The sequence below is a fragment of the Puntigrus tetrazona genome, chromosome 2, assembly GCF_018831695.1.
Source record: "Puntigrus tetrazona isolate hp1 chromosome 2, ASM1883169v1, whole genome shotgun sequence".
In the NCBI taxonomy this organism is placed as follows: domain Eukaryota; kingdom Metazoa; phylum Chordata; class Actinopteri; order Cypriniformes; family Cyprinidae; genus Puntigrus; species Puntigrus tetrazona.
Genome location: NC_056700.1, coordinates 4,285,683 through 4,307,402, shown reverse-complemented (window position 1 = coordinate 4,307,402; position 21,720 = coordinate 4,285,683). Strand labels below are relative to the sequence as shown.

The 21,720-nt window shown below is 40.0% G+C and overlaps 2 protein-coding genes across 5 annotated transcripts in view; both read right to left on the bottom strand.

The window, feature by feature from the left end:
- The window catches only part of LOC122360677 (zinc finger protein 521), a 71,397-nt gene extending 69,595 nt beyond the window's left edge, over window positions 1-1,802 (bottom strand). For 2 of the 4 annotated variants that reach the window (XM_043261508.1, XM_043261515.1), the window contains exon 1: window positions 1,641-1,802. Coding sequence is in view for 2 of the 4 variants with exons in the window: in XM_043261495.1 (XP_043117430.1) it covers window positions 1,157-1,196 (40 nt within the window). In the remaining 2 variants the exon portion in view is untranslated. The other 2 variants (XM_043261495.1, XM_043261503.1) reach the window with 1 other exon arrangement.
- A 10,567-nt stretch (window positions 1,803-12,369) lies between these two features.
- Window positions 12,370-19,385, bottom strand: ss18 (SS18 subunit of BAF chromatin remodeling complex). The gene is made up of 10 exons (XM_043220452.1): window positions 19,228-19,385; window positions 17,891-17,967; window positions 17,055-17,139; window positions 16,724-16,850; window positions 15,822-16,046; window positions 15,572-15,736; window positions 15,417-15,494; window positions 14,136-14,258; window positions 13,903-14,033; window positions 12,370-13,157 (listed from the first exon to the last, which is right to left on the bottom strand). The coding sequence occupies exons 1-10, from the start codon at window positions 19,294-19,296 to the stop codon at window positions 13,131-13,133; spliced, it is 1,107 nt and encodes a 368-aa protein (XP_043076387.1). The 5' UTR covers window positions 19,297-19,385; the 3' UTR covers window positions 12,370-13,130.
- Window positions 19,386-21,720: the final 2,335 nt, after the last annotated feature.

Below are 21,720 nucleotides of genomic sequence, written 5' to 3'. Positions count from 1 at the left end.
CAAGGTGCGCTTAATGCAAACAACCTACAAAAAAAAAGAAAGCTAATGCAATCTGTCAAAGTAGGGGTCTTTGACTAGATGCATCAGAATGAAGTGTTTGTTGCAACACTCCAGCTGCTATAGATGTAGGATGCAGGTCGGTTTAGGGACAGGTTGAGTGCTGGCCGTGGGGTCAGCGGTGGAATTATAAATGTAATTATAGAAATCAATTACAGATGCATTTGCACAGTAAACACAGTATATACACACACACACACACACATTAAGCATATACATCATTAAGAACAACGTGTATGATAATGCAGAAAAATTGACAGAAACATTTGCAAGTTAATTGCTAAATAAGCTATTCTTTTTAAAAATGCGTGTTTTGACAATTTAGGTGAATAACTGAGTGCATTCATTCTATACAGGCACAGACTTTACATGGTTAGGGTTTGGCTAAGGCAACGGGACACCTTAAAATAAAGCACCAAAAAAAGCTAAATGAAGACATCGTGTATAGTTTAGATGTTGTGGCATCTCTCGTGACTATAGGAGAGAGGAAACAAACAAAAAGACGCTTAATACAAAGCGGGTTCAAGCAGAACGAAATCTTATAATTGTTTTTGTGCAACTGTAAAAAATAAAGTAGTTTACAGTGTTCATTCACCACGACAGAGTGTCTATCTGGTTGCAACAGAAATAAATAAATAAAATGCGTTTCACTGATGTGTGTGAGTTTCTCTAAGTTATGAAATCCAATGCGACGGATGAAGAACAGCATCAAGACTCTGAAGACCACAGCGCACGCAAAGACATCAGAGCCTCGCGCTAAACAGCGGCGTAATGGTCAAACGGTTCGCGTCGTGATGTTGAGCCCGCTCCGGTCACGTGACGCGTCGCTCCAAACTCGCACGCCAATTTAACCTCGGAGCTTAAATCGTCGTCACGGCACGCAACTCTCCGACGAGACCAGCAGACCACGCGGGCTCCCGCGCTCCGCGCCCGCGCTCCGTTCCCGACCCTTTACGCATCAAGTAGTTCATAACGTGTGCTCGCGTTTTGCGCGCCCCGGTAACGGCGTCGTGTAACGCATGCATTTAACGCGAAAAGCTGCTTGGCATCCTGCACAATTCAGTTTGGGTTTCTCGAAAAGGTACGGAGGATCACTTACCTTTCAGAGCTCTTGGTTTGGCTTGTTTGCGGCGCGACATCCTACAGAAACCCGCTGAAGAACACGCATAAATATTTCTAGATCTCCTCTAACGTGATCGTAAAGCTCATTGAGCCTGACACATTGCACATTCGAGGTGAAAATCACAGTGGTGCCGGTCAATTCCTGATGGTCTAGATGTGTCTGTTTAGAGCGGCTGAAGAGTTAAAATGTCATATCCATCTGCTGATAATTCATATACGTGTTTGGTATTATCTGTAATATTGCGCGACGGATCTCGAACGCCGCTGTGAATGTGCGCGAGAGGAGAAAAAAAAAGCGAAAAACGAGTAAAAATGAAGTATCTCCTTACATTGGCACGAGCTAAAGACTAATTGAGACTGTCAATTTCCCCATTTCATCTGAGAATCAGCACCGAGTCTGTTTTAAAAAAGGGAAAAAAAGAGTCGGAGAGGAACATGCGAGCTCCCTCCTCATCACCAACCTGCGAGGTCTCGCTCTGCGCTGTCGCTCCGGTAGTCCACATAATAATGGAAAATGGAAGCGAGGCCCCCAAAGCCATGAGGACGGCTCCAGAGGGGGCCCCATCCCCGCGGGGACGCGCCCTGTGCGTAATCACGGAGGAAATCATTGTCAGCCTGCTGCTCTCAAACACTGACAGAGAGGCATGATTAAAATCCGCGGGGCGTCGGCAAGATCTGGCGTCTGGATCGGGGAGTCGCCGGATCCGGAGCCTTGGACTTCTGTCGCGTCTTACGAAGGCGGATTGGTCCCCCTTCTGGCAGACGAGATGCAGAAGCGTCTCTGCGAGAAATGCATGTTGAATTTCGCGTTTTCAGTCGCGCGTTGGCTTAGAAAGGGTTCTGCCTCGGCGCCTTTAGGCTCGGTTCACTCGCTTTTCTGTTCGCTGGCGTGCTATTTACATGCAAAAAAAAATTACTTGATTTGCAATAGGTAGACTTAGGGCCTCCTGTATGCACGCCAACAAAGTTCGTGCGTTTAAAAAAAAAAAAAAAATGCGTGTTATATACACTAGCGCCACTTTCAGCGTATGAATAGCACGTAAAAAACCATGCATTAGGCCACTGACTGCCCACACTCCACACACACTTTCCTCATCTAGTAAGGTCTGATATCATTGGCTGGTTTTGCAGCAACGGTAACCAAACTGTTTCCAGTGTCAAATACGAGCAGGTCTTTTTATGAAACGCTGGAAATTAAATACATTCATTTGATATAATGATCACGAGTGTGTCACGAGCGCAAGTTAAAAGGTCGAATTCGATCAGTCGTGTACAACTAGCAACTTTCAGCCATGCAATAAGTTCATAAATCATTTTTACAGCTCGTCAGTAAATAAAGCATCATTTCAAACAACTCTAGACCAACCCCTAACTTTAGCCAATAGCAAGCACGTGCTTGGCACTTATTTGTGTAATTATGACGAAATCCCTTTTTAGGATAATACGTTTTCCTTTTTTTTAGGAATAGAGCAGCACCCAAACTGGAAGCACATTCAGGACACACCGGGACCAGATCACCGTCATGTCGTGACCTCCATAGCTGTATTATTTGTATAACATCCCGGCTATATTTATAAAGCCTTTACATGTTGAGAATCTGCTCTAAATATTTGGAACCCCCCCCCTCCTCGAGTAAATTCCCCGCTTACCATCTGACAAAAGCACAAACAAAGCGTGATCAAAAGACGCGAGATTGATATGATTTGCTTTTTTGTCGCAATCATAGTGTTCGCGGGATGTAAACATTTTTTGTATGTGGTTTCGTTCTGTCAAGAGGTCTCTGTTGTCTTCAGATGAATGTGAGCGGCGCGCAGGGTCCCAACACGCTGTCAGTCTCTCTCCCCAAATCTGAGGCTCTTTCATACCTGCAGCCCCCAGCCGTTCCTCACAAACACAAACAAACAGCACTCCAACCCCGCGCAGACTGCTCCGGCTTTCATTAGGAACAACGCTCGCGTTCTTCCACAGTTCGGTGTAGTTAGCAGCGTGCAAACTTTTCGTTGTCGTGAATTAGAAAAACTTACTAGGGACGAACCGGCGCTGTCCCGTGAAAGCTATCGGTCACATAATAAAAGCTCAAACTGAAATAAGAAGCGCATTTGAATGTTTACTTGATGTAATTGCGAGTGAACTTTTGAAACCATGTTTTAGGGACAAACACTATATGGACAAAAGTATTGGTGCACCGCCTTCTTTATAACAGATAAAGTTGCTTCCAAATCTGTGATGGCAAAGATGGAGGCGAAATTCATGCGCTTAAATAGTATTTTACAGTATGGTACAAGTTACCGTTTCTTGTCTCAAGCTCTGCATTTAAAGTCACAGCAGAGTTCTTCCACACTGACTTTCTGAAGCTTGTCTTACACACAGAGGCGTTGTAAGGGTCCACACAATTCCCCAAAAAATGTATAACGTTTTCAAAGAAGCCTGCATTCATTCGATCCAAAAAAACCCTGAAAAAACGGTAATACCGTAATTTTTTTTTTTTAAATCCTCACACTCTTTTCAGCTCTCATCACACTTTCCAGCGCTCGTGATCGAGGTCCCCGTCACAAAAGACAGACCCCTGTGTTCTTCAAGGATCCGCATCGTTTGTCACTTCCGCCATGTTGCCGGTGAGTTGGTTAAGGGCCGACCGCTGATATTTGTAACCTTCCAGTTTGGCCGGGCGCGGGCGGAGGCAGGGATCAGACCGGGACACCGTGCCCTTGGTCGGGGGGTTTTGGCAGAGCATGACAGCAGCGTCTGGCAGCAGCTCGTTCGTGTCTTGTTTCATCGCAGCACATGTTCGCTCGTCTACCGAGGCGGTATTTCTGTGGCCGAGGTTTTGTTTCCAGCGATTCGAAGGACACGTCTGATTACTTTTAGTTTTAGTGCTTTTTAAACTACTATGTACTTACTTTGAAATGAATCATTTATTACAGTGCGCTTATTCTGTACACGCAAGGTTTTTACCTATATATTTAAAAAAGAAACACAATAGTATTGTACGTACGTAGTAGTTAATGCAACCTAATATAAATAATAAAAACACAGCACACGACTCAACATTTAATGAATCTTACAGCCTATCAGCTATTCTTCTGCATATTTTAAACTAAACAATACTTTTAGATTTAATATTGTAGATTGGTAACTAAATCATCTAGGTGTTAAAATGTTCAAAAACGTTTCACTGAACAATGTTGATTTTTTTTTATAGTCCAATGATTAAAATAATAATAATTAAAAAAATTAAATAAAAAAATAATATATATATATATATATATATATATATATATATATATATATATATATATATATATATATATATATTTTATTTATTTTTTTACTGGATTTAAACTGAAAAAAGTTGTTTTATAAGAGGTGTCACTGACTTTTTGTACAACTCGAAACTAAAATGTGATGATGTCAAGATTGTAATTTGGTGGTTTATTAAGTTAGACGTTATATTTTCTCCAGTATTAATCCATACAGACCCTGTCGTCTCCCAGCACAGCTACAGAAGTGATCCGGGAGCATGTGTCTCGCTCTCTCATTGGCTGCCCCGATGCCGTCTCCAGTCAAAACACATTTCACACGGCAGAGGCACAGATCGTATCTCTGATCACTTACGGTATGCAAACATCAGATTTCAGGCTTCCGTTTAACATTTCTCATGAAATAGCTGGTGAGCGAAATGTGGGCCGGTCAAGGCTTTTAGGGGGCCTGACAACGCTAACTTTTAAAACAGGTTTCTCGTACCGTTGTTGCCTCTGTGCAAACTATGAAAACGCTCGTCTTTGAAAAGGCTGATGTCACGTGCACTTTCTGTGTTCAGTCTACGATTTCTTTACCAAGCGACATTATTAACCGGCCAGATCTGTTTTAAAACCTCAGTCCATTGCCAGTGTGGTGCTGCATCTTGAGGATAACTGAATATGGAAGCGGAGTATTTGTCTCGATGCTTCAATATTTCCTGTAGTGATCGTCACTGACTTTTGCTGCATATAAAATATTGGTAACGCTTTAGAATAGCTAAGACTTGTTCACTTTTGAAGTTAAAGGCATTAATATGTACTTAACTAACACTAATAAATGGCTAATATTTAGTATTACGCATGCAGCTAAATAGGTTTAACTGTAAAATAAATTGTGTTATGTTCTCTAAATTAATCTAATTCATACTGAGAGTATTATTTAGTACTGTCAGAGATTATAAGTGATTAGTAAATGATACATAATCGGATTCAAAACTTTTTTTAATATCTGTAACTACACAACAGTTATGTTTGAATGATTTACATGACTGCATTTTATTCGCACACAATACCAACAGATCATGCATAATGTTTTTTTACTTTCTTTTCTTTCTAAATTCATATGTTCATGTTATGTCTTATTTGCATGTAATGCAGCCATTTCCAAGCTTTAATATTTACCTGAACCTTTCTTTCACGGTAAAACTGTAAAAAACCGTATTACCGTAAGTTTTTACGGTAAAACTGCGCGTTGATAACGAAGTAACGCATTTGCGTATTCACAATTATCTGATGTCGGTTACATAATATGTCATTTTAAATCGATTTATTTTCATTCGATGTAATACTTCGGGAAACCTTGATACAATGCACTTTACGTTGCTACGTCTTCCTTTACTTTGCCTTTTTATATCAACACACTACAAAAGTATCCCATTTAAATGAGTCGACTCGAAAGCAATCGGATTACGTTACCTAAAACGTAATGGATTACGTTACAAATCGGTAATGGATTACGCTTTGCAATGAACGAAGCGAGCTCTGAGGACGGCGAGACTTATCACCCGGCTCCCGGTTCAGTAGAGGAGTGCTGGTTGTCTCCTGTTTAAAGCGGCTGAGACGGAGACGGCCCCAGATCCCCTGACCTGATTCGAGAAACTAGCTCAGCAGGCCTGTCAAACGCTCGCGCCGGGGTATTCTTCACCGGTGAGGGATGATCAGGAGGTCTGACACCAGAGACCCGGGGAGCGACGGACAGCACACATCCCTGCGCTGGATGACATACATACTCGGCTTCTCGGAGAGACGCGGACAAGAACAACGGAAAGCACAAAAAAAGGCTTCCTGCATGCAGCAAAATATCTACTAATCCTTAAATTGAGATGCATTTATTAGATAAGCGAAATGGCGAAAACTGTTGACTGAATTTAGCTTGTCAAAATGAGCATAAATAGTAAGGCAGATCAAAACAAAGCCTTGCGGTATTGATATGCAAAAATGTACTTTGGCATGCACGTGATAAAAGTGGTGCATTGTGCAGTTTTGGCGATATGCATAATCCTACGCGCTGCATAGCATGCACATGCCGTTTTTGTGGATCAATACCACAGGTTTGGGGTTTTATTTGGGGTAGTATTTATAAGCGCTTTCGCAATTTTGCTTCAAACAAGTGGCGCAAATAAAACATTCTTGCGTTAAGGATATTTCACTTACACCCCGCTGGCAGATCGTTTTATTTACTGATTAGCTTTTTTCATCCCTAAACGACTAAATGTCTGCCCCTTAATTTAATTTTTTTTGATATTTTAACTAGAAACGAGACAATTATTGAACAAGATCAAAAGCTAAATGCTTATTTTTTTTGCGCTACAGTGCTAATCAGCTCTTTGTAGGGGTGATGCCTGCAGCTTAAATGAAATGAATTATATGTAGAACAATATATATAATAATAACATTAATAACTGAATGTTTATATACCAAAATGTATTTATAGGTTTCCAATCGTAGGGTTGCCTACATATAAGCAAACGTGGCCCACTAGAGATCAAACGTAGATTTATTTGACTATTTTTTACATTTGTGTCTTTTTAATAGTTCTTTAAATGCAAGATTTCACAAGATTTAGTTGGATCTCAGCTCTGTTCCACACAATTAAAGTGCATTAAACACAAAAAGAGTTATTCCAACTTAGACTTTAAGTTTAGTGTGCTAAAAATTGCAGGGTATTTTTATTTAGTAGATAAATATGTGAATGTATTTGCATATTTATACTTAGCGTGAAATAAATATATTTCAAATGCATTTTATTAAATACATTTTGTTTTTAGTATTTTTATTTTTAGGGCATAATTTAGATCTGAAGACATTACAGTAAATACTACGGTAAATAGTTTTTATTATAAACAATTATTCGTTTTTCCTCGCATGAAAATATGGTTTACCTGGAACGCTTAGTTGCAATTTTCCTTATAATAAACTACATTTATAGCATTGATAAAACAGTGTTAAGTTGATTAATTACTTAATTATTGATTTATACTAGATATATCTGTAACGTATAAACAACTGACTTCTGAACGAACTAAAAATAAAGCAATGGTTTTACCCGAGGAACCCTCTTAGGAAAGTTTGTCTAATTTTCAAACCTTTTCCCTCCGGGACAGAAAAGCAGTCCGTGCAAACTAATTAAACTAATGCAGAAGTGTCTGTGCATCAACACATCATAGACGTCTTCTCAAATCCTGACCTTTATTCCCGCTTGACCTTGAGTGAGACGTAGCCCCGGCTCTTTCTAGAACAAACACACCTCCTGTCCGCCGGGAGCCGTGACACACACACACACACACACACACACACACACGCAGCAGGACAACACACCATCAGAAGCCAAAAGACTCGACTATAAATACAAGCGGCTGGTAAGTGATAGCTAGCACGGCTCTTGGCATGTTAATCAGGCTTTCTTTTGCCGTGGGCTATTTAGAGGATTCACCGGCACGCCACGCTCAGCTCCCTCACCGCTCCATTCAAGGACAAAAAGCATCTCAAACGGATATTTATTATCTTTGCTCTTGGCCAATATCCATACTTATTATAGCAAACATACACTCACAGCGGCCACTGAATAAAATATACATGTAAAATGAGACCAGAGATATTTAAAATGTTTTCTCTGTTTAAAGTGTGCCCATAAATATTTTTTATATTTATATTAAATTTTTTTTTATATATTTCTTTTGCTTTTAATAAATAGTTTTTAATTCCATGTATATATATATATAAAAATTGATTTATTTTTATAAATTTAATATAGAAATTATAAAAATATATATATATATATATATATATATATATATATATATATATATATATATATATATATATATATTTATTTATTTATTTATTTTACTAAATGTGTAATGCAAATAAACTGAACACAGCATTAAAATGTTTTACAGAATTAATATATATACATATATATATATACATATATATATTTAATTTGATTACCATCTTTTTTTCTTTTAAAGTAAAAGCAGAAGTACACTGACGTACTAACAGTGTGAACCCTACTTCATGTATAATATCATGCATCGCATAAAATAACACTACATGCATCCTAAAAGCTCATGCGCTGGTGATGTTCTTGCTCACTATTAACCCTTGCAGGAGTGCAATATAATGTATATTCTCTGACCGAACTCTAATACATTTTGCATTAATACTCAGTCAAATTTCAGACGCTGTCTGCTTTGCTTTTGTCGAAACAGAGGTAATGAGATATGATAATGATTTTTTCCCCCAGTGCTGTTCGTGAAAGTCTAGTAATGTTGTGTCCAAACAAGGTTCATTTGAAGTTCTCTCACTCCCTCTACAGGACACACTGATAAACTGTGTTACAGGCTGTGGAGCTGAGATCATCTGCTCTTCAGATATTAACTAATAACACTAATAACACTGAACTGCGCTTTGAACGCTACAGAATACTAGGGTAGAAAGGTCCTGCCTTTCTTTTAAAATATCTCGATTGTCTCAGTTACAGTGAACGCTCTACATTTCATCAAATCCCGTGTAAAGGCATTACCAGAGCTTACTCTTGTTGTACCTTGGCGTGTGTTTTGTAAAGAAGCTGAAGGTGTTTTCCCAGACCGACCAAACACCTCCTGGCTCAGGTGCTGCTGTAGCCACGCCCACGGACTCTCGCTATTGGCTGATCCGAGGGACGCAAACACAAAGGTGATCGAAGCGTGGACGCTAACAGAGGTTCATCGGGACGTTGTCATGTCGGAGTGGAACACGGGTGTGTTTTGGGCGTAACATGCAATAAAGCAATCCGACTTGCATCTCCCTTTCCCCGTTAAAGCCAGTCTTTAGTCTTGAATCTTCTCCAGGGAGAAAACAGATCTGATCTGCTCGCGCGCAAGGTTAAAGCATGCAAAATAATACTCTCTTACATTGCAATCCTTTCATTTTTTTAATATTTGGCTTGTTATAAGGGTATAATAAATATTATACATTATATATATATATTGTTTGCAGCCACTTTTTGCATTTGTATAATTTTTTTTCAGTGTATTAACCTTTTACTAAGGACTATTTCATTATGCTATTTAAGATAACTTATTTGTAAATCATAAGCATATCACTTACAAATAATTTATCAAAGTATAGTCACGTTTTGTAAATTAGTTTGCTTGTAAACTATAATTGAATCTACAAAACAGATAAAAAAATATTAGCACATCAGTTACAAATCATTTGAAAGAATGAATGTTCAGTGATTAGTTCATCATCAGCCTTGCAGCTGAACATCAACATAAAATGTTACCGTTACGTCCATAAAGACATGTTTATTTATGGTTTTTGATTTTTCTGCGTGTTCTAATTTCTTAGTAATGTGTTACTCTGCTTTTTTAGCAACAGAGCAACTTAAAATGTTATAATTTTCAAGTATAGTTACAAACCCAGGTCTGGACTTTCATACATTTCATGCAGATAAATGTAAGGTAACTAGCAATCTTAGCAACAAAGTAATCCGAACAGTAATGTGAGCAATCAGTCATTTGGCACACTTTTTGAGTAACGTCCCCTACACTGTTCTATAGGGTCTGCAGCATACTTTGGGTAAAATTTCTCAATGGTAGTGTAAAACACTTTTTTTTAATCCTGTCCAAATCAGCCATTGTAGTCCATGCTTTAAATGGCTCATTTCCTTCAAAACGACCGCAATGTTGATCCTCGGTGTCTGTCAGGAGTAAATGACTGCTGTATTCAGTATTACATCCAACAACACCCCACTAATGGGCGGAGCTAACTGTCCTGTCAATCAGCTACAGTGGGCGGGGCCTATACAGAACTAGGTTATTCTGCCAGGTAGAGGGATTTTAAAATAGACTGGGTGGATATTTAGCATTAAAGGGATAATTCGTGTTAATTTATGGTCATACAACTCAAATCCGATGACCTCTTTAACTAGCTTTTCACTCTTCAGCGTTGATGCTACAGAGCTGCCTAAAAGACAATGTTCTGCACAAAAGATGTTTGTTAAAAACATTACGCACCAAAGCTTTAATGCATGAATTCAAACACAGTGTGCAAGTATTTAAAACCATTGCATTTCGTACGTTTATCCACGCAAATGTATGGATCGAATAAGAATCGAAATGACGACTGGAGTTGGTTGTAGTGTGAAGGCCCTGTGGCACGATGGCTGCTGTCCAATAAAGCTGCCGGCTTCCCCTGGGCTGCTAGTTCAGCTCTCTGGTTGCTGGTTGCGTTCACACTATTTATTTAGTGTGACACATCTCCAATTAAATTGTGCAGAGAGCTGCATCCCCCCTCTCTCCTCCCCACAAACCCTCTATCATGAAGAGAGAAAGACAAAGAAGAGAATATTCTGCCTTCCAGCGATGATTGCAGTCGTTTCCCACCGAGGCAGCTCACAGTCTTGCCCTGAGAGGTGTTCTGAATTATAATTGCGAGACGAACGGAGGCAGCGTTTTTTTCCTGTGTGACAGCAGAGTTTGTGAACGGAGACACCGTGACCTTATAAAATGGACACTTTCAGCGATCTGGTTTATTTCGGATGCCGTCTTATTTCTATATTAAATATGAAGCTCTACGAATGTCATTTTGATCCTGTTTTCTCCCAAATCACACTGATGTTCCAGGAACCGAAAGCCGTAGGCGTGCAAGAAAACAGAAGATTTAAATCACCCGATTAAGGGTCAACCATTAGCTCGATAGTATTGGAATGGCTGAAGGTTTTTTGTGTGTCTGTCAAGCTTTTCCCTTTACACACTTTAGAAGAAAGGCAAGAGGTAACTTCCAACAGAATTGTGTTCTAGTGCCTTTGAAGGGCAGAGCCCTTGAAGTCCGTTCTCTGAAGCTTGCAGGGCATTACTGTAAGTGTTTGGAGTGGCCCTGGCAAAGGGACTGATTGACAAAACGTTACTTTGACGTCTCTGCTTGAATGCAGCACATCAGCCTGACTTCCATTTAAAGAGGGAAGCTTTAAAGACACCATGGTTGGAAAAAGACCACCAGATGATCGATAGGTTTACCTGTGGAACATCCTACAGAGCGGTCCATAAATCGATTTATTGTTACACCTACCCCTAATAAAACATCTCTTTGAGCAGTCATTCTCCAGGCCGTATGCGAGCACAACGCAAAGCTTTTGGACAGTTTTGTTGGTTTGCCAGGGTCCACGCGTGGATCTAAAACAGTAGATGTTTGCGTCTCAAGGTCACATCCTCTACCTGGCTTTTTTATCCTCGTTTAAAAGAGCTAACCTGCCTCATCACGCCACGAGGCACTCTTGAAGCACCTTTAACCAGCACTACGCTAAGGCCTGATCTATAACAGAAAGAGCTTTGGGAAAGATGAAGAACCATTGGTGGGTAATATTTCTGCATTCTTTGATGAGCAGCAGAAGCATTCACACAACCTTGGTAGTAGGCTAAAGTTACCTACCTTGGGGAAAGTAGTGGAAATGGACCGGTTGGTCCAGCTGAACATTTTTAAGCCCATTTGTGCATTTCCAGTTCCCTCTGATTGCAGAAGTTACGCAGATTCCTGGGAACGACTGGGCGAGCGTTGCAACTTTGAGTTCGTTAGCATCAACGTACCTTTTGGCGGAACCATTATTTCTCAGCAGGCATGTGATGAGATACCTGGGTAGTTGATATATCAATGTGTCCTAAGGTATTGGACAGCAGGCCCCCCCCAAACACTGCATGTTTTCCATGTCTCCTTAAAACACACCTGTTTCAGATCATCTGCTCATTAGTAGAGACTCCAAGAAATGGGTGTGTCAGAAAAAATAAATAAAAAAGCAAAATGTGCCGTGTTTGGGGGCCTCCAGGAACGTTGTTGGGAACCACCGTCCTACCCACTTGCTTCTTCGAAAACAAGTTTAAAGACAGTCCATGATTGAAATACAACCCACTACAGTACCAGATCGGTTTAATCAAATTTCAGCAAGACATACACGTCATTTTAAAATGGAACGTCCCACCTTCAAAAACGAAAGATAACAAATTTAATACAGTCAATAAGCACACGGGACGACACTTTGAGCTACTGTTCAACACCTGGACTCAATCTGAGCTCTATTTGATAAAGCATAAAATACATTTATACATCATAGCATAGTTTTTAACCTGAAAACCATTTCCACCTCTCCACCAGCCTTCATTCGCACCTCAGCATTATTGCTTCTCTGACGTTTGAGGGAGAGGAGAAAATGTAAAAACAAAACAAAAACAAAAAAAACAACAACGCACAATGAATTTTATTAGAAAAACAAAACACGTTCCACTGCTGTGTGTGTTTCTGTATTTTCACTGATTTCGTAAGTTGCTGTAAATAAGGCAGCCGTTTCACTTAAGGCATTGCTGCTGTGAAATCGCTTCTCTGTTAACACGTACGAGTTGACAGGAAATTCTTAATGTGTACGCTTTCTCTTTTTTCGTCAAATGAGTTTTATAGGCGTTTCACAATTAGATCACCTGTGCTGAGAATCGAGCCAATCGTTGATCGGTTAGTTCAAATGCTTGTGGCCGAATGAAGAGTTCAGTCTACGTTAGCAGGGAAGATTCATCTCTTCGTAGGTGATGTATAGAGATTTTGAGAGCGCTGTAGCCCTTCATCAGATCACACACAGCTCCAAACCGGAAATGCTAGGGTGGGAAGTCTAACACTCGTCATCTACTGCTGGTAGTTGCCATACTGGCCCTGCGTAGAAAAATACAGTCCAGTCACAATGATTTAACCAGGGTTTCTGCAGCTTTTACGAAGCTCAATTTAAGACTTCAAGGCAAAGTATAGACAATGTAAGAAAAGCACTTAAATGGAATTTCAGAATGGCCTCGAAATGTAAATCTTTTCTAAGTTTGACAGCAATGTTTCAAAGTTTGAAAAAGTACATTAACCCACAAAAACAAAAAACAAATCCAGAGCAAATTCTCAAAAAAATCATGAATGAATAAATGTTCTTGGGAAGCAAAATGGCAAAAAAAAAAAAAAAAAAAAAAAAAAAAAAAAAAAAAAAAACTTGCTTTATGAGAAAACGATCAAAAAGTGAGGTATTGGACACGCTACTGGATAGCACTTTTAGAATAGCTTAGCATAGATCATTGAATCCAATGAGACCAGTAGCATGTCTTCTGTAGTTACACTGTGTACTAAGACCACCACTCATACATGCTCAATTTGAAGTGAATGTTTATCGATTTAAGGATGTTTATGTTAAAACAAAGGCCATACTGACGTTCCACTCAGGTTACTCTTTAAAAATACTACAACATTTAATGCTATGATTTTTTTTCTTCTCTGTTTTAGGACTTTTTTTAGGCTTTGATTAAAGGTTCTGCTCAAAACTGCTCAACAAAGACATTTCTGAGCGAACAGAAACTGTCATTTAAAGCAGGTTTTCGACAGGTATCTGAGCATGCTCCGTAGCGACGGGAGGGTTTCTCACCTGGTCAAAAGCATAGGGGCGCTGCGGCTGTCCTTGTGGAGGTCCAGGCTGTGGCGGTCTGTAGGCTGAATACTGCTGCCCTTGACTCTGGGGGTAGTTCGGATACTGACTCGGAGCGCCCTGAGACGGACCTGTTCGCATTGGAGACGATAAATCAATGCAGACACGATTGGATCGGTTCTAAGCGGCCGTCAGTGATTGATTTCCGATGCGTCAGTCGGTATAATTCATACCATAGGCCTGCTGCTGTCCAGGGTATCCCTGCTGACCCGTGTACTGCTGCTGCGGAGGGTAACCCTGCTGCTGCGGCGGACCCTGCTGATACGCCTCTTGCTGCTGACCATACTGTGCGTTTCCTGCAGGAAGAGGAACGAGCAATTCGTGAAGCACCGGCAAAGCTACCTGCTAGGTAACATGAACCGCGTGTCTGGAGCAATTCCAGCTAAGAGAGTCTGCATCATGAACGAATAGTGATATCATAGAGCTAAATTCATTGTGTTGCCATAAAATTAATCTTGCTATCAATAATAAACTCCAGACATTTTCACTTTGTATGGATTGATCTAACAGCCGATCACTTAGCAGAAATAAAAGCTAAAAATATATAAAAAATAAATAAATAATAAAATTCTATTGTATACTAAAAGGTAACAGTTTTAAGAAATATCATAGATGCAAAATATTTATTCATCCACGCTTTTATTTACATGGTCCTGCTTTTTATGTTTTTCTTACCATGTAGTTCTTTTATTGTAATGCGATTACACTTAAAAATATAAAATGAACCGTTAATTTTCTTTTTCATTTATTCATTTTGCAAAAAACACAGAATTTAAGGTAAAAATTAAATGAATTTTATGGATTCCTAAATTAAAAGGCAGCTACTCTGTAGAATTAATGTGAACAAACTTGGACATAACATAACCAAGTCAACTGTTTGGACTAATGTTGTACAAATTAAGGCTGGCATGATAAATGGGTTCATGGGTTGATAAACCGCACACTCAAAAGCTACGACTGTGGTTTTTTTTTTTTTTTTTTTCCATGCATAAAAAAAACATTTTTACGGTCACGATGAGTGAATAAATTTTCACACTAAATAGTGACTGTACACAACACATTAATATATGTTAACCAGCAATCACAACATCGTCTGATAAAATCATTTACTGACAAATCTGTAGCAGTGTGGCTTTACAAATGTTGTTTGAATGACATACACCAGAACTGCTGGATTTAAAAAATTCATGCATGAAAAAAGTAAAAGACCGGTTGCACTACTTGTGGGTTCGGCTGAGTAATGTACGTGGTTGAATGTACTTGTACCTCTGCTCGTATGATGCAAGATTAATGTAAAAAGCCCATTTTGAACACTCTTTTCGAACTTAATGAGTGATTGTGTGTAAGGAAGTGGAAGCAAGCAGAGTACAGCTGTTAAAAACTAAGCTCAGAATCGCTTCGAGAGAGAACCGCGAAACATCGAAGCGATTTAAGAATAATTTTGTGCATCTTACCCTCCGGCGCCCCCTGTCCTCCGTGGCTGTATTGCTCCGTGTAGTATTCCTCTTGACCAGGATATTGCTGAGGAGGTCCTGAAAACACGCCAAACAGACATTAAAGCAACCAAAAGCTGAGCGAATCGATATTTTACCGAGCGATTGCAGCGTACCTTGATGCGGTGGCCTGTAGGGAGGCATGGGCCTCTGTCCCATCACGTGATTGCCTTGACCCATCATGCCCATGGGGTTCTGCTGCCCTTGGAAATGCTGCCCGCTGCCACCAGAAGGGGGCATGTTGTACTGCTGGGAAGGAGCCTGCTGGTGCATCATAGGCCCTAGACAACACAAGCACTCATAGCAAAGCGGTTTTTGGATTACACGGTTGATATTACTGTTAAAACGCGGTTTTGAGAGGAGTACCCTGATTGGGCTGCATGTTAATGCTGGGCCGAGGGCCGTAGTTGCCCATGGGCTGCCCCTGGCTCATGTTTATCTGCCCCTGCGACTGTATTCCCTGCGAGGAGGGCACTGTGTGGTTATAAGCCCCCATGGTGCCGTGGCTGCTGGGTGGCATGTTCATGGTGCCGCTGGGTATGCTGGGGGTCTGGTTGGGCCCGGGGCCCTGCATGGACATGTGAGTCGGACCTGAAGAAGCAGACGGAGATTAAAGGGCCATGAATGCGGCTGTCACGATAACTACTTGTGCGATATATTGCGTTAAATGATATTAATGTCATTTTATGCCACTGATTGATGATGAGACAATATTATAGCATAATAATTAGGGCCCTATGGAATCGCTTTGTTTTTCCCCAAAGTCCATTTTTTATTTTTTCCAAATTAATTCCACCCCCATATTTTTATTAATCGAAAAGCATGATTATTTAATTAAAATCATGAAACACAACGACTTCAAATTAAACCTTTACACTTCTGTGCATGCGATACAATGCTCTTTTTGCTCAAATCAAACGGTAAAACGCTCATATAGTGACTCTCAGAGCCGTTCTAGAGATGCTGCGTGTTTACGTCCTCATTTAAGACACTGAAAACATTGCGTGCTCTAGTATGTGTGCCATTCATTAACGGAGACACGGAGGATTCGTGTTTAAATAGACACCCTTCTGTCTATAGCAGCTCCTCTGAGCATGCGATCTAAGCTCAAATCTCATCGGACGGCCCTCTTAAATAGATGCATTCAAAAACAGGCAAAGAAAACCTAATGATCGCGCACGGTACAAACATTATTTCCAGTGAAAAGATGAATTTTAGCGCTCTGTTTCCAGAAGCTCCGCCGAGTTCGAGGGAGAGCGCACTAGTACCTTGCATCTGTCCGTTCATCTGGCTCTGCATGTGTGGAGCGGGCGGCCCGTCTGACGGCATGCTGTGACCGTGGGGCAGCTGCGGAGTCGCTCCGCTCTGATTCATGGGCATGTTCTGAGTGGGCGGCTACAGAGAAACACAGAAACACTTACTCACCCGCTTTTATCTATCTGTTAATGCTACACCAGCTACCTTTTTTCAAGGACAATTCGATCTTAAACCCATGCTGTGGGACATCATACAGATCATATGAACTACGCACATTAAACAAATACTAAACCACCAGTAAACGCCCATGTATCGGATGCGAGACTGTGAATAAATACTCACGGCGGGAAGCAGAGACTGCATGTTCTGATTGGAGTCTGCTATTGTTGCCAGATACACTAGATTTCTGTGGAGCATCTGTTGGTAGCTGCCGGAGAGCAATGAGAAGAGAGCTTTGATCACCGAGTCAATCAGGAAAACCACAGCGCAGCATCATGCATCTGACGTGTGATATAAACACTACATACTTCATGTCGTCGTTTGCTCGCCCTCACGTTATGAGTTGCTTTCTTTCGTCTGATGAACACAGAAGATATTTTGAAGAATGCTGGAGCCGAGCGGTTACTGGCAGACACCTCTGTGGGTTTTTTTTTTGGTAAGTAAACGGACACCAACACTTATTTACTTGCCCACGATCTTCAAAGTATCTTGTGTTTAGCAGAAGAAAGAACCTCAAAGGATAACTTTAATAAGGATAACTTTAGGGTATATAAATGTTAATTTTTGGAAGTTAATGCAACCTACATAAATGTGTTTTTTGTGCCTATTTTTGCAATAAAAAAACCCTTCCGCTCAGAACTTTGCTGGACAAAAAAAATAAATCCCTCCACTGAAACCCATTAAAACCACAATATTTAATCGCAGTGCAATTTAAGCATAAATTATGCATTAACAGAAAAACAGGCTTTCACTCCATTAGCAAGGCTTCAATTAAACTGGCGTTTTAAAATAAAGGCTCGGATCCTCAAACTGAATGAATTTCTGATAGTCATGATCGGAACGAATCGGTCAAGTGAATGCAAACAAAAATACTGAGAAATAATATTTCAAATTTGACGCATTGCTGTCCTCCGAGTACCTCTGTGTAAATATTTCCGACACGCAAGTAAAGAACTCACTGTGAACATTCAGCTGTTTTCCCTTTACTCTGGAAATCCATGATGCACTGAATCAACTGGTTGTTTTCATCCAGCAACTGCAAACGAAACGTCACGGTTAATAAAACATTAAGAACAAAATAATGCACGAACAATTAAGTAAAAGCCTAATCGTGTGTTTAAAGCGTGGCTAATCAAATCAGACCTGATTGTCAAAAACTAAAAAAGGGAACAAAAGCACCACTGTATCTTTATTTCGATGTTTCCTGCACTGATTCTCAGTGTCTCCCTCTTGATGCTGATGCAGAATCTCCAAGCACCTAGTTGCTACTAAAGCAACAAAAGGACGGTGTTTCATGTATAACACCACAATGGCAAGAAACGTCTTCGTCTGTTTCTGCACGCATGAACTCAGAGCAGCCGATTCTTTCAATGAACCTGAACTTGAAGCAAAAAAAAATAAATATCGAAGTACAGGTTTACGCATCAGTCACAGGACAGACGTGTCGTCGTTACACCAATCGTCATATTTGGGACTGATTCACGAAACGAGCAGACACACAAAACGTGCAAATTCAAGCAACAGTTTCCGGTCATCACGCGCCAGCCAATCTGTGCTATATGACGCAAAAATAACCCGTTCCTTCAAAACAATAGTAACGATAGGCAGATCGTTATTAAAGCAAAACCTAAACATTATTCATTGAAGCGCAAGAGAACGCCGATCAACAGACACGATTAATAGAAAACCGAAGAATAAAGCTTCACTGACCGAATCAGATCCGAATCACTAAACCGAATCTATCAAATCACACACGAGCAAATAAACATCTAGATCTCTTTTTTTGAATAATCAAATTTTGACAGGAATTACGATTTATAAGCCAAATAATAAAAGTGGGCTGAACAAATCAGACCCGCGTAATCGATATGAGAAGTCGGGGATTAGCAAACGCGCCTGTGACAAAACGCACGATTAATAATCGAATCGGCTGTACAGTAACGATGCTAGTAATAAGAAAATCGCTTTTTTCAGTTTGACCGTGTACACCGCGACGCTATTCCACGGCGCTCTATTGTGATTCACCGGAGCTGAGCATGTAGCGGCTAACAAAGACACAGCAAAGCAATGGCGAATTTAACCGCTTTAAGCGCCAAACGACGACCGGAGACCAGAAGCGCGGCCTGCTCGTGTTTTGTACCGTAGGAGCTGTGGGACGCTGCGACAAACGTCTCTCTAAAATATTTCGTTTACGGTGTTGGCGGGAGAGACGTTACGGCTAACTAGCCGAGCCCACCAATGCGAACGCGCTCGTCCCCGGTTTCACCCCGCGTGAAAAACGACTCAATGAAATTACCTTCTGTATCCCGGCGGGCGTTATATCGCCTTTAGCGCGCTGCCGGTGCGGTGCGAACGCCACAGACATGTTCGTTAATCGTTAATTGAGATCACCGCTAGAGCCGACGCACAAACACACACTGAGCGAGAACGAACGCGCTGAGCCGCGAAATCAGAACGATCCATTGCTCGGGGAACACGCGGGGGCGTCGCGTCGGCGCGTCGCACTCAGAACAGAAAACCCGACGAGACTGAATCGAGTATCAAGACTTTTAAAGTAGTACTCAGTGGACACGTTATCAAAAACTTGGCATTTAAAACACAACGTCCTGATTAGCATAAATATACGCGCTAGAAGAGCACTGACACCCCTCCGTCGGTAATAATGGTTTGTTCCGGAGGGTCACAGAGGGGGAATTCCAAATGTGTTTTGCGCAGCCTTCCCTTATTATCGGCGTTAAATTCAAGTAGAAATGCGGTGCACGAAACAGCGCTGTCACGCGTAAAGTGCAATATAATGTTTGGATTTACATTTCACGTATTCGTGTGCAGCGTCGCCCATTTTACCTCGTCAGTATTTACCAGCATAATCTGAAGATAATGAGCAGGGAAATGAAAAGCATTTATGCCCGCGATTGTTTTCTTTGTGCAGCAAGGCTAGCAGATTTTTTTTATTATTTAAATGCAATTCTTTTATATTGCATTTTTTAATAAAAGTTGTTTTATTTTCGACAATTTAAAAAAAATGTTTTGTCTCAGCTAAATTGGCAAAATAGGAAAAATATAGGGAGAAATGTTACCCCAGGGTCACCAGCAGAGGGAGCAGAGAGAGAAATAGTTAAGTTATGAAGCATTAATAAGATGTGTCCAATCAGATGATACACTGTCAGAAAAAAAAGATAAGTTGATAAGGTGTTTAGGTCATCTTTCGCTCTTGATTTAAGAGGACCTGGTGACCTTCTCGTGATGGTTTTGCTGTAGCTTCTCTTGTAAACTGTTTTGCTAAACACTGCTCGTAGAGCTCGGGGGTTTGTCTTATCTCCCTTCCCAATATCTGTTTAAAGATAGTTTCAACAATGAAGTTGTAGCTTGTAGTGAAGCTGACTGAACTGATAAAGAAAGGTACAGAAAGTATAGTGTTTGTGCATCAACCAGGCTGCAGGTGGCGGTAATGGGCTTCTGTTTCGCAATCAACAAAAAGAAGAAAACAAGTTTTTTTGCTTTCTGAACATCACACAGAAGTGGTTTCTGCCTATTGTTTTATACTCAAGTTCCACAAAGTGTACGTCTTATGCCCTTCTTAAAGCTGCAATTAAAAAATAGACAATGCAATTAATGTGATTTAATATCTTGCAACTTTATATCTTGAAAATATAACTTTATATTTCACAATTATTTAAAAAAATGTTACCACTTTTGACTATGTTTTTATTTATAATAATATATATATATATATATATATATATATATATATATATATATATATATATATATATATATATATATATATATATATATATGTTTTTTTTTTTGTTTTTTTAATTATTATTTTAAGAGCAGCTTAAGTACCCTGTGGGATATATATATATATATATATATATATATATATATATATATATATATATATATATATATATATTATTATTATTTTATTACTTAAGAGTATTTTAAGATATATATATATATATAGTATATATATATATATATATATATATATATATATATATATATATATATAATTTTTTATTATTATTATTTTAAGAGCAACTTAAGTACAGTATGGGATATTTTTGAAATAAAAAAAAAAAAAAAACAGCTCTTTTCTTTCAACAAAATGATGAATAGTTGACATGTTAGTCTTGTAATTCCTTGTAAAATGCACTAGCAAATCAGTTCGAAAGGCGTGTAGAAAGTTATAAGGATGCAACGCTCGCGGTTGCACGCAAAAACGTGACAAAATAAACTCCATAGAAATGGCGTGGCTCTTCTACTTCTTCATGTCATCCGCTGGCAGTGAACTGGGTGCAGCTCCTCAAGCTCTGACTCACTCATCACGCTCTCAGTCAGAAGCTCAAGACGAGTTCCCACCTTTCCACAGAACACCGGTGTGACTAACCCACCCACCCTTATCTCTATCACACAGCGTGCAATCTGCCTGTTCTCATCCACCCTGCACTAAAAACCTCCACTCAGGAGAATCTGACCAGGGGCCCGAACGGGTGGCGTTCTGTAACGGTGTAAAAAATAAAGTCAAACTCCACGCTGAGATGAGCCGCCATGGCATCCTGCTGGAGCTCTTATCTTCACAGTCAATTATTAACTTGTTGTTTAACGAGAGATGAAACACACGCTGAATTTTTATGAGAGTGCAAGAACACAGTCTGGCGGAAACAAGACCGTTTCGAGCCGAAATCATTGGGTTACTGTCCGCTTTAAAAGTCTCCTTCTCAGCGATGCAGAAGAACCAGTTTTATAATCTGATCAAATCCTTTGTGAAACGGAAAAGTTGAAG